General features: G+C 35.2%; 1 protein-coding gene across 1 annotated transcript in view; it reads right to left on the bottom strand.

Annotated features, from left to right (window-relative positions):
* Window positions 1-12706, bottom strand: part of NRPA2 (nuclear RNA polymerase A2) — a 57880-nt gene extending 45174 nt beyond the window's left edge. Inside the window, exons 1-6 of the mRNA XM_086426667.1 lie at window positions 12381-12706; window positions 12195-12277; window positions 11046-11165; window positions 6379-6455; window positions 3334-3397; window positions 3104-3174 (exon numbers count right to left, since the gene is read on the bottom strand). Of these exons, the coding sequence (XP_086282793.1) occupies window positions 3104-3174; window positions 3334-3397; window positions 6379-6455; window positions 11046-11165; window positions 12195-12277; window positions 12381-12546 (581 nt within the window). The 5' untranslated portion in view covers window positions 12547-12706. The remainder of the gene's footprint in view (window positions 1-3103; window positions 3175-3333; window positions 3398-6378; window positions 6456-11045; window positions 11166-12194; window positions 12278-12380) is intronic.
* Window positions 12707-13578: the final 872 nt, after the last annotated feature.

Below are 13578 nucleotides of genomic sequence, written 5' to 3'. Positions count from 1 at the left end.
TAACTTTGAACATCTGATAAGCAAGTTGGGCATGATTGACATCTATGCACCAACTTGAGGGGGAGTGTAGAAAAATCCGGAAATCTAATCTTATAGAATCAAGAAAATATGATATTCTTCTTGATTATTCTTGATTACTCTTAACTTTCTAGAATATTCCTGTAATCTTCTACAATAGGATAGTTGGTTTATTATTCTAGATTATTCTTGAAGTTCTAGATTATTCTTGTAATAGGATAGTTGGTCTATAAATACCACTATTGGGGCATTTGTAATGACAATACAAGAATTCTCAATAAATTCAATTTTTCTACAGTTACAAATATACCTCAATTAGTGTCCTATCAACATTGGATGCTTCAATTTGAAGTATGAAATATGAATCATGCATCCATACATAAAAGTCATCTATCCTAGCCTTGCCTGACTAGCATTACTTGTGAAGTGCCCAAACAATGTACGAGCATTCAATTATTTAATGATGAAAATAACAAGTAGTTTACATTAATCATGCACAATGAAAATGTATTCTTAGCAAACAAATAAATCCATTGTGGCCTTAATAGACAATGATTTACTAGGTCAGTTATAGTAGGGAGAAGAATAAATTATGAATTCTTGGGTTGCCACATTCGGGTGCGAGATTGAAATTGGGACTTCATATTCCACAAAAAGTGGGTCTTCCTATGGTGTGGGCCTATGGAAGGGTAATATTATAGTTTATGAGGGGAAAATTTTAGAAATATAAGCTTTAGAGTAGGGCATGAGAAAGAGAGAGGATTTGGGAGGATGATTGGTGCGGTGCTAGCATGCATTTTGAAATTTGTCCTCTCCAAGGTGGTCCCCCGCAAGAGTTTACCAATGAATCACTATTTTGTTGAAGGGAAGTAAAAATTAGAAGTGTCAAAGTAACAACTAACAACAAATATTGGAGTTTAGTTTCATTAACATCAACTAAATATTCCTCTAATTTGAATCAATATTGTCCTCCTCCCTCCATTTGACTCAAGCATCATCATCTCCGTCATCTTCGCAATCATCTCCCTCCTCGAAGCAAACCTGATGCAGTAACATCTTCATGGGGTTGCCCCACCACTTGGTGGCACCCACATAGGTGGGACCCATCAAAAGGTCTCAACAAATACAGCTGTGATAAAGGAGATTTTTTGGGATAAGTGCTTGGTTGGTCCCCGCATCAGGTGGTGGTATCAGAGCTAAGGTCTCGAGTTCGAGCCTTCTAAAGTGATAGTGAATGACGCAATAACATCTTCACGAGGTCACCCCACCACTTGGTGGCACCCATATAGGTCGTGCCCATCATAGGGTCTCAGTCGATACCAGTGCTTGGATATTGTGATAAAATGTTTTAATTGGCCATTCGTTTTCTTTTCTTTTTTTGATAAGTATAAAATTAATTGGTCATCCCATCAGCCCCGGCCTTTGTGCAAGGGTTGGTTGCTCCCTACATCAAAATCTCATCTACTTTTCTCTCCTCGGAACAAATCTCTCCTCCTTCAATAGTTCATTCTCTTATTATATTGCTCTACTTAAAGTGTCTGCAATAGAGCTTGACTTTGATCGTCTCATTTATAGTTAAATCTCTTGTTATATTGCTCTACTTAAAGTGTATGCAATAGAGCTTGACATTGATTGTCACATTTATCTTTGTTACCCCTTGGCTACCTAAGAATATCCCAAGGCTTGGTCAATATGTAGCCTCCTAAGATCCAGCATTTGCCCAATCATTCCTCTTTCTAAATTCAGAGATCTTGATATAAAACCCATATTGCAAATCTGGATCTGGTTTAGAAACCAACCCATCCACTTCTCCAAATGGACCAGGTTGATGGGGAAAAAATTGACCTCTATTTGCATCTCAAACCACTTCATCATACAGCTAAGATAGTTTGAAATTCCGCTTTTTTTTTCCAGCATTACTGTCCAAAGTAGTCCTAAAGTCCTTGGATTTAGCAACAACTTCCCAATACGGCTGAGATTGCTGGAATTTCTCCTTAGTTTTAGCAATGGCAACGTCCAAATCATCCCTATGCGTCTCTACCTTGTAAAAGCTCCCCAAATTTAGCATCTCTGGCAAGACCATCCATGCATGACCCAGATTGCTCAAATGATTTCCTTAGAATTAGAAGCATTAGTTTCCAAATCATCCAACTGCTCCCTCTGCTGAACCGTGTGATTCTCCTCATAGCCCATCTCATCCACCCGTTGACAGGACAGATGAAGATCAATCACTAACTCTCCAAATTTGTTAAATAACTAGCCAACTGAGATAATGGGCCATGATCTCCACAATTTGAGGGAATACTTCTGTAGAGTTTAGAGGAGAATTTTGTATTTCACAAGAATTCAAGTGAGAGGATTCGGTTAGATCCAAATTCCGATTCTCGGAAATTAACTAATTCCACACATCATGGATGGAATGTCTACAAAATCTCAGGAGTCTTGGTATAAAACCTGAAAATTGTTATTATACATGTAGAGGGGGATTTTAGAAAAGTGTCCACTTCAGCGATCGATTCGGGTAAGCAGCCACTTTATTCACCAAATCCCCCGCTTTTTTTTGGCATAAAGCAGATGCCATCTAGGCGCCTGAATGTCCTAGGATCCACCTTTGACAACAGAGACCACATATTCAAGGAAAATAAGAAACCTGCTTTCGGCACCCCAACTTTTACTTATTACACCCCAATTAAAAAAGTCAATGTCTGAGAATAAATAAAAGTTGGAGTGCAATACAAACTGTCTCTGTGCTTAGATTTTTAGATTTAGGATTTATATTAGCCTAATGCTAATTGTAAACAACTGTTGAAGGTGTTTAATGCATTGCAATGTCGAGGTAATAACTTGAACCAAACTTTTGTACTGTTTGAATGGTGTGTTTAAAATTTAATTAGGGTCTGATAAATAATTTAAGAAATTGGGGTGTAATAAGTAAAAGCTGGCGTGCCAATAGCAACTCTAAAAAATAATCATTGTAATTGTCCATAATGTCAAGCTACAATATGAAAAAATAAGAACACCACAGTACAATTGCATATATAAAAAATTGTTAAATTAATGGCATAAACAGAGACAACAAAAGCACCTTATGAGAACTGCTTTATCAGTGTATCCTTCCTGTCGTTCACGAAATGAAACTCGCACCACACTCATTGGCTGGAAAAATAACATGCAGAATTAAATATACAAAATTGATATCCGACCCATAAGCAAGAAAAAGAAATGCCCTTGACCCCACTGTCCTCATATGTTGCATCAAAATACTAGAGGATCAACAAAGCCAAGTATCTGATTGGGAAGAAATGGGTGACTCACATAGTTCCGCTTCGGAATAATTAGAAGTCGAAAAAGTCGCTCCAGCCCATTCAATATGAAGTAACTAGAATACACAGAATATGAAAATTATGTCCAGGAGCAAAAGGAAGAACGACAAAGCCAAATATTGAATGTTTATTCAACAAACTATGGCACCTGAAGGGTTGTGACAATCAACCACAATATAAATATCAAACAGAATTGCTTATACATCAGTATTTCACTTACCAAAAAAAGTAATTGGTGATTCAATTCTACTTTAGTTGGTGAAAGTCATACAACAACGAATCATAGATACAAAAATCAAGATAACAACTGCATATTTAATTTACAAACACTTGGTAATTGGCATTCATTTATGGACCTAATTTGATGACATTTGTTAAATTTCATAATTTTGTGATACTGCCCGCCATGTTACAAAATAAATATAAAAAATGCGAAACCTCATGAACAAAAGCAAATAATTGAATTAAACCGTGAAATCCACTTCTGATCTCAGTAATAAATTTCCCTCTCATTTTTTGCAGTTATGATATGATTTGAAAGTTTAATTGGTGAGAATGGATATGAAAATTTTATTGGTAAAAAACAAAACCAGTCTCTGGGGTTATCTGGATCAAAGGTGTTATAATTAGATTTATATCAGAAGCAACCAAGTAGGTGACGACACATCGACATTGAGAATAAAGACATATAGTCAATTGTCGAGAAGATGGAGTGCTTCTAATCATTGTAATCAAGGCAAGTGCCTTGGTGTGCCTCAGGCACGCCTCAAGGCATGCAGGCAGAAGGTGCCTTAATAAATGTGAGGCTGCACAGTATAAGTGAGGCGTACCAAGGCAAACACCTTGACTGCATCACAGTCAAGATGCCAGGCACACGCCTCACCAAAACTTGAATAAAATAAATATATTTTATTTGTATAGTCTTTACATACAAAAAAAAAAAACAATCTTTGGAAAGAATATTTTTTACCATTAAAAATGTTTAATTTTACATTTTATCACTTTTATTCAACCAAAGCCCGTTTGGATTAGGTTAGGACTTAGCCAACTTAGGACCACGAAGGGTATAGGTAGTGCTTAAAATGGGTCTGACCCAGGTCAATGGGGACATCAGGCCCATGGACCATATTTGTTAGGAGCTCATATTGATTAGGAGTCTATAGTACTATCTATTTTGGAGTTGTATTTTAATTTTTTGTAACTCTTTATTAGATGGCTCATTTAAATAGGGGCTATGTTTTAATTTCCAATTAAATTACGACTTTTATTTAGAATCCTGCACATGATTTTTTCAGCTTTTTTTCTATTCTAGTAGTCAGGCTATTGTATGACTCTTAGTTGCAGTAGGGATTATACATATAATTTGTTATTTTCAAATGAATGAATGAATATAGAAGAAAACAAGTTACGGATTTTCTCTTATGAGAGTCCTCTAATGGTGTGAAGCCATTGAAATCCTATGTGTGAAGTCAAGGTCAATCCATCATCCTTTTCTCCAGCTCATCTCCTCCTCTTTTCTTTATTATTCTATTTCTCTTAGTATCACTACCCTTCTGCAATGGAAAATACAGCACCCTTTGTGCAAGCCAAACCATCTCTTTGATCTTCCAAACCCTACCTCAAATCCCTCTAAACCCAGCCATAATTTCTCCAAAACCTATGTTGCCCTTCTATTTTAGTTTTAGCCATTTTAGAATTTAAACCCCAACCCTAAACTCTTTCTTCCATTAAACCTATTAATCCTTATTGCAGAACTTTGTATTTTTTTTCTTCCCGTCTTGCATCACAAGTAGAATCTCAAAATATCCATATTCAAATTCGATATGAATTCAACGTGTATCTTATTAGATAAACCATAACTAAATCATTTTCATTCCACTTAATCCGGATCCGACCCGATCCGACTGAATTGCTTGATTTGGGTTGGATAATTTCAGGTTTTTCAACACTTCTTCTATATACTTCTTTGCTAATTGCTATACTATTCTATTTTACCATTATGATCATTTTATTTTATAAGAATTCATGTTACATTAAAGTAATAGAAAAAGGATATTTTGAAAAACCTGAAAAAATAATTTTCAAAGCAAGATATTTTTTTGCTCACATAGTTGTTTGGTGTATTATGATAAGTTTGCACATTATAATGCTTGTTTTGTCATTTCAAAAATTAGCGTGTGTTTTCTATATTGTAGTAATAATACCCATCATGATTCCATATTTTGAACTTTGCAAAAATAAATAAATAATCCATATGCTTCCAATAACTTCCAAGAAAAAGATTAAAGTTTTTTACTGGCCAGAACTGAAACTTGCCTACATTTTGTAAGTATTGACTAAATAATAATGGAAATGTTCAGTGCCCTACATTTTGCCCTACATATTTTGTCTTACATGGGTTAGGAGTTTTGGAATGGGCTGATTTTTGGTGAGGAGATCATCCTCACCAAAAATCAGCCCATTCCGAAACCTCTAGCCCCATGTTTACAAGTAGAATAATCGTTGACCGTCCATTTTTTGTAAACCACTTTTGATGCAGTTAAAAGTTTTGGAATGGGCTGGTTTTTGGCGAGGATGATCTCCTCACCATAGAGATCATCCTCACCAAAAATCAGCCAATTCCAATACTTCTAACATATGTAAGACAAAACACGTATGGCAAAACATAGGGTAAAACTTAGGGTGCCGAACATGACCCAAATAATAATAGAAGAGACATACCATGTTATAATGCAAATTTAAAACACAAATTTACAACCCAATGGCAGCACCTTTCATGATACCTTTTTGGTGAACCTATGCCCAAAATATTGACATGGAAAAGAACCCAATGCCAGTACAAAGTTCTACAACTTTAAATAGATGAAGTATGATTGCAATGTTTTATATTATACGTTGTGATAAAAAATACTTCTATATTATTTAAATTGTATCATTGGTTCTAGAATATAAGACTGATTGGAACTCCAATACTGATAATCAGAATCGTAAACAAATTAAAATTGAAAGCATTGTCTATGAAGAGAATTATACTTACCCACCCATTTCTGACGCCTCTTCTTTGTGAAAGATTAGTTTTTGGGGATCAGCACCTCTCAAGTGGCAAACCTTCGACTATTTAAAAAACAAGACAACCACATAATAAATAGTATAGACTAATAAAAGAGATACGTTGTTCCAAAATATACCAAGTATACACTCAAAATATAATCAATTGAAGCAACATCAAGCACAACTCATGTTGGTTTTCCTTCAAAGCAAAACGTACATCCCAGTAATGCTGATTTTGATCAGTCCATGATAAACGAAAAACTGATCTATTTTATGGATCTTAACTAAATTAATGGGGAATGGCTAAGCAAACAGCTATTTGCTAGCAATTATTTATAATTTGATGTTGTACATAAAGGTCAAACCTTAAAAAAAGGAACACCAACCAACAATTTTCAGAAAAACATTATAAATAAGATAAAATGTCATTTACATTCCCTATTGAAGTTTGACAAGCATAGAGCAATATCTACAAAGAGGGGCTGGGAATAAGTATGATACTCTACAATATTAATCGAAGACCTCCACATGTGGCATGGAGACCAGAAGAGATAGAGGTCCCCTTGTGCTTGAAAGGAAAACTTGGCAATCAAGTCTAGATAAGGAAGTGCAAAGGGTGAGTCTCGAAACGTGAGTTTTAATTTTAGAACTCTAACTAGCTGCTTGAGTGTATGGTCATCCTCATTGAAACGGCAATTGTGTGGCACTTGTATGCATAGTCACCAAGTTGGGGTTCAAGAATAAGTCAGTGAGGGGGAATTTCAGAAATTTGAATAAAAAGGGGAAATTTTGAGCCAGGGTTAGGACTGTATAATCGTTCCTACTTGGTGGTGTCTCACATTAAGTCGTTAAATCCTATGTTAAGCTAAAAAAATAAATAACCAAACCTCATATTAATATATCCATGCATACAGAACAAATAACCACAGGTCAACAACACATTCAAGGTTTAGATTGTTTAAAATATAGAAAAGATTACAATCACAAGTCAAAGTTAGTATTCATCAACCAATCAATGTCATTCTCATTTCTATCTTCATTATCTAAGCCTTCCTCGATAAAATGGTCATCGTCATCTTCATTAAGGTCATCTTCTCTTACTGGTATCAAGGTCATCTTTCATGTTTCCCAATTTAATCTTAATCACAAAGTTCATGATTTAATTGTGAAGTTTGTGACTACATCGATGAAGGTAAAGTCACAATTTAATCCAGATTTTTTCTATAAGTCGCATAATTTAGTGATTATGCTTGTGGGAAAATACCCACCAAATATGTGCAAAAGTGCAAAACAACACACAAAGGCATGTAAATGGGGGAAATGCCCAGGGCTCCGTCTTGGCACTTGGCTTCAATCAACTCGCTTCCCTCAAAGAGGTTGCTAAGTCTTTCCCCTACCTCTAGAAAGGAACATCAACCTTGAGCCCAATCATACAAGACTTTATGGAGGCTCAAGCCAAGAACAAAATCCCAATAAATAAGGTCATTTATACTGACACATGTACAAGGAAACATATGTATAATGAACCTTGGTTACATGACCACATATGTATAAATTTCCCCAAGGCGTGCTCAAATCAGGTAGACTCCCTAGACAAAACATACCTGGACACAGTGTATATATCTTTGACATCCCCCCCCCCCCCCCCCCCTCTCCAATTTAACATGCAACAGTCTTCATCGCATTCACTTCAACACCCTTCTTATTGATAAATGAAAAGGTTGTGGCAGTTCTAGCTTGTCTTGGCTTGTTGTCCCTAGTGTCAATCACTTGATGGGCTGGAGATGCTTCTCGTCATGGCTAGACTTATCACGTAAGGTAATGTATTGGTCTAGGTGCTCTAAGATTGTTTTAGTATTTTGAGTGAGGTTAGCCGTTTGCCCTTGTTCACTCATCTACACCTACACTTCGACTCTTTCAAGCATGGATCATGCAACTTCCACACTCTCTTACAAAATATTAGAAGATCATGTACTTTCAAGAGATCGAAGCATATTCTTTGGAGCATCCTACCTTTTGTGGTCTGTTGGAGTCTTAATAAAATCTCCAACCAAGAATTAATTTTATCCGTTTTTGGTCTTCTTTTCTTGTGGGGTAAATTGTACAAGGAGTTTAAGGATATTTTCTTTAAGGACTTTATTGTTAGGTGGGATTTGGTTTATGATTTAGAGCCTCTGTAGTTTGTTGTGGGTTTTTTTTTTTTTTTTTTGTATTTCTTCGGGTTGGTCACCTCAGCCTCCCTTTTGTTTTAATAAAATCTCATTTTTACGTATAAAAAAATAATAGCAAACTAGGTCTCTTAATAACATGCCACAACCATGTGAAAAGTGTGTATTGGTTAGCGTGATTGGTGCTCAACCAGACACAACCAAGTTGGCGTTCAGGAATAAGTTGGCAAAGGAAAATTCAATAATCAAAAAAATCGAGTTAGGTTAGGTTTGTCTAATTATTCCTAATAGTTGGTGTTATCATATTCTATCACCAAACCCCATACTAAGCAACAATAATAAATCATTAAACCCCATATTAATATCATTCATACATCTACAATCTATAACCACGGATTTACAACATATTCATGGTTTATATTGGAATGGTCAACATCATTGTTATCCTCATTTTGTATCGGCATTATCTTATGTATCATCAAGGTTATATCCTCTTACTAGGGCATCAAGGTGATCTTTTGTTCTTCCCAATTTAATCGCAAAGATCATAATTTAATCACAAAGATCATAATTTAATCGCAAAGGTCAAGACCAATCACAAAATTCGTAAAATCCGTTTCTTTAGAAGAAGTAGGTGAAGGAAGAAGTCATGATCTAACTGCGACTTTTCAATAAGTTGAAGAATTTAGTGACATGGCAACTAGGTAGCAAGTGAGTCTTCGAGGTAGTGATGATTTGGGGAGCTTGAGAGGTGGAGTTTGGCTATACCCTCAATCATCAAACTCAACTCGCATGAGAGTCAATGCTTGCCCCCCTTTTCCCTGGCTTTGTCACTACCTATAAGTTTGTGATGGTTTTGCCCTCATCCTTCACCATGGATACTGACATCACACATGGGTATTCCTCAAACATGCCCAATTTATTAGCAAATGACATGGGACAGCCTTGGCTTGATGTAAGAAATACATGCCTATGACGACTATAAACCACCTAGGGGCACTACAAGCAAGTCGATGGCCCCCTTCCATGTGCCCATTTAACGGGCACGACTGTAACCGACTCTTGAATTGGCATGGCTGCCACTTCACAGTCTTCAATCGACAATACTCCCATGTGAGTTTTAAGTTGAGGCACTTCATCTCTGCAAGAGAAATAAAGTTATGCATTGCTAGAGTTTGTTTGTGCTTGCACAAGCCTCCTATTTAGGGGTAAGGGGAGAAAAGAAGAAAGACAATAAAGTTAAAAGGATATTATTGGAAAAGAAAAGAAGAGGAGGAGCAATAAAGTTGAGGGTATTCTTCGAAAGGGTTAGAAGATAGAAAAGGCTTAATAGTTTGGTTCGAGATACGGTCTTTATTGGGGGGGGATAAGGATTGAGACAAAGGGGGGGGACACAACAGTTGAGTTTAATTTATTTAAACGCACAGACGCAATAATTAGCCTTTTATAGCTAATCAAGTGATCAAACAATCTAAGTCTTGTCAAAACAGACATTCTAGATCGGGGGAAATTCTCATAGGATGTCAAAATCCCACATGATCAATACCTAATAAAATAATCTTGCATGCATATGCAATGCCACGTAGAAGAATCCCTAAAATGAACCATCTCAACTCCATGATGACACTATTGATCATCCAAGAAACAAATCCTAACTCCTGGTAACACCTTGAAATGTAGGGTTTTGGATAAATTTAAGTACATGTTAAAGATGATTCTCCAAAATACTGTATCCAAAAGAAAATCGAACCACTTGAGTAACCCTACCAAGATTGAATCCCGCATGATCGATCCAAAATAAAATAAACTTGCATGCATGTGCAATGCCACATGGAAGGATCACCAAAATGAACCATCTCAACACCATTACAACACCATTGATAATCCGACAAACTAACCCTATCACCTAGTACCCACCTTGAAATCTAGGTGCTTTGGATAAATTTAAATAAAAATTAAAAACTTTTCTCCAAACATTGCAATAACAAGAAAATCAAACCACTTAAGTAACCCTACAGAAATTGCAACTCTATACTCGGACAAATAGCTATCTTCCCCTTTTTTATAATATAAACTACATCCATAAAAAAAAATGCCATGATACATAATGTCATTGTATCCCACTGGATCATTCCCACTTCCGTCTATCTTATTCTAAATATTCACATTATTTTGATTTTCCTTCTTCTCCATATGTATCATTTCTTCATAGTTCAGACAAAATTAGAATATTAAATGATAAATGTAGGGTATGACCCACAAATTTCATGTCCTAGCCCAATTAGGATCCACCAATTGTATCACTTAAAACCAAAGTTATTCCTTTCAGAAGTAAAAAAAGACGGAAAATCAACAATACTATTAAATACTTATTGTTTCATCGATTCAATTTATACAGAAAAAAAAGGTCTTTACTCATTGTAATAAAGAATAAGTTGGGAAACCAACAATTATTATTACAATCAAAGGGTTGAAAAGCACCAACCTTTAACATTATAGGAAGATGCCCGAAATTCATTTTTTCTCTTACAACAGGGCCATCATTGTATTGGAAACAAACTTCCACTGAAAACCTCCCCGCATAGTTAATTTTTGCTTCCCTACACTGTTTTCAATTAAACCCATAACATAAATTAACGGAAAGAGAGACATAATTAGCAAATTTAAGCACAAAATATATATATATATATATATATATATATATATATATTATATATATATATATATATATATATATTATATATAGGGTCCCGTTCGGCACCCTAAGTTTTACCACACACTTTAACAAACGCGTTTTGTCTTACATGGGTTAGAAGTTTCGGAATGAGCTGATTTTTGGTGAGGATGATCTCTATGGTGAGGAGATCATCCTCACCAAAAATCAGCTCATTCCAAAACTTCTAACCCCATCAAAATTAATTTACAAAAAATGGACGGTCCACGATTTTTCAACGTGTAAACATGGGGCTAAACATTTCGGAATGGGCTGATTTTTGGGGAGGATGATCTTCTAATCATAGAGATCATCCTCACCAAAAATCAGCTCATTCCAAAACTTCTAACCCCATCAAAATTAATTTACAAAAAATGGACGGTCCACGATTTTTCAACGTGTAAACATGGGGCTAAACATTTCGGAATGGGCTGATTTTTGGGGAGGATGATCTTCTAATCATAGAGATCATCCTCACCAAAAATCAGCTCATTCCAAAACTTCTAACCCATGTAGGACAAAAAACGTTTGTTAAAGTGTGTGGTAAAACTTAGGGTGCTGAACATTTCCCATATATATATATATATATATATCTTTGCTTGCCTACACAGTTTCCAATTAAAAGAAGAGGATAAATTACTACACATCAGATATAATTTGATATAATTTGAAATTTTAAACAAAAAAATATTTTTTTTATAAATTAAGCCAAAAACTATTTTTTTTTATTGCCCACACTGTTTTCAAATAAACCCAGAACATAAAGTAATAGAGAGAGAGATAATTAGCAAATTTGGGCCAAAAAATTATATAAATTAAAAAAGAAATGCTTACCGCCACTGTTTTGAATCAAACTCAGAACATAAATTAAAGAAACATACAGAAATATAATACAAATGAATCAAAAATAATTAAAACTACCTCGTGAGGATATAAAGCTTGACGGAACGAGTTAACCCCGCGTTCCTTTTGTGGAGGGTAGAGCTCATGCTCACCAAACGAAAGTATAAAATAGTTATGGAAAAAAAAAACATCAAATTAAACACAAAAATAAAGAGATTGAGAGATTTGGGGAGAATAAAAGAATAAAAAGACATGAAAGGATATTTTGAAGCTTGGTTTTGGTGTAGGGTTCGAAAACTACAATTGGTTTGATCTGCGAAAGCATGGTTTCGAGTCCAGCATCGACGAAGTGATCGAAAGAATCAATGTGAGGTTTGATGAGATCTTGCAGAGTCTTGTAATCGGAAGAAGGAAGATTACTGTTAGCCATCACTCAGTCCTTCGATTTTTTCTTCCTCGTCTTTGATTTTTCAATCGAATCCCCAAATTTTCTGCAAAAATTTAAATAAAAGTTCTCTTTTTTTTTTTGTTTCCTACAGAGTTGTTTTAGAAGTATAAGAAGACGGGTTTAGGGTTTATGAGTTATGACGTGGTTTTTAAGGAATAGTGCTGAAGTAACCATATCGAAGTGCAATATGATTCACTCCAGCACGACTCGGCTTTGAATTGAAAAATTATAATGGCACCCCAATACTCATTAGGGCCATCCGTGTACAAAGGGCACCCCCATATCATTAGATTTGCGATTAGGGCAAACTAAAGGGATGAAAGTAACCCAGTTTTTTTTTCTAAAAATGTCAGACATATATAAAAAATGTCGACAACTATAAGTGTCGACACTAAACAAAACTTTTGTTTTCTTAGTCCACATAAAAATGATGACATTTTTTATAAATGTTGATTTCTAAATGTCAACATTGATGTTTTTCGCGAGGTGCTCTAATCTAATATTAAATCCGCCATTTTTAAATTATTTGGATTGCTTGTCAATTAGTGGAGTGCCTTTAGAATTTCCCTTTTAAATATCATCTGAGACTGAAACAACTCGCCCGAGTCATCTCAATCACCTTCATGGACGAGATGGATTTCCAATGTGATGCAATCATGATTTCAAAACTCGTTATTTCATCTCATCTCGTTCATGGAAGAAACCGAGTTGTCTCGGACAATTCATCTCGATTAAATTGTTGATTCTTTGTGGGAATGGAAGTAATAAATTGATTGGGTTTAACAAAAATTGTTTGGGCAATAAGCTTTGGACACAATTTTTCTAATTCTGATTCAATCTGAAAAACTATAAACAAATTGGGTTTGTAATCTAACATCTTGACTAGTTTGTTCAGTTGTGTCTTTGGAATTGAAATTGGAATGGAAAAGACAGATAAATTATCATATGTAATAATAACTGATTTTCTTGTAGAAAAAAATGTTAATTCAACATTTCCTTCTGGGTAGTAGATGA

This window comes from Akebia trifoliata, chromosome 15, assembly GCF_017979445.1.
Source record: "Akebia trifoliata isolate Shusen 1 chromosome 15, ASM1797944v1, whole genome shotgun sequence".
NCBI classification, from domain to species: Eukaryota; Viridiplantae; Streptophyta; class Magnoliopsida; order Ranunculales; family Lardizabalaceae; genus Akebia; species Akebia trifoliata.
The sequence above is the reverse complement of the archived record's forward strand: the minus strand, read 5'-3'. Positions and strand labels throughout refer to the sequence as shown.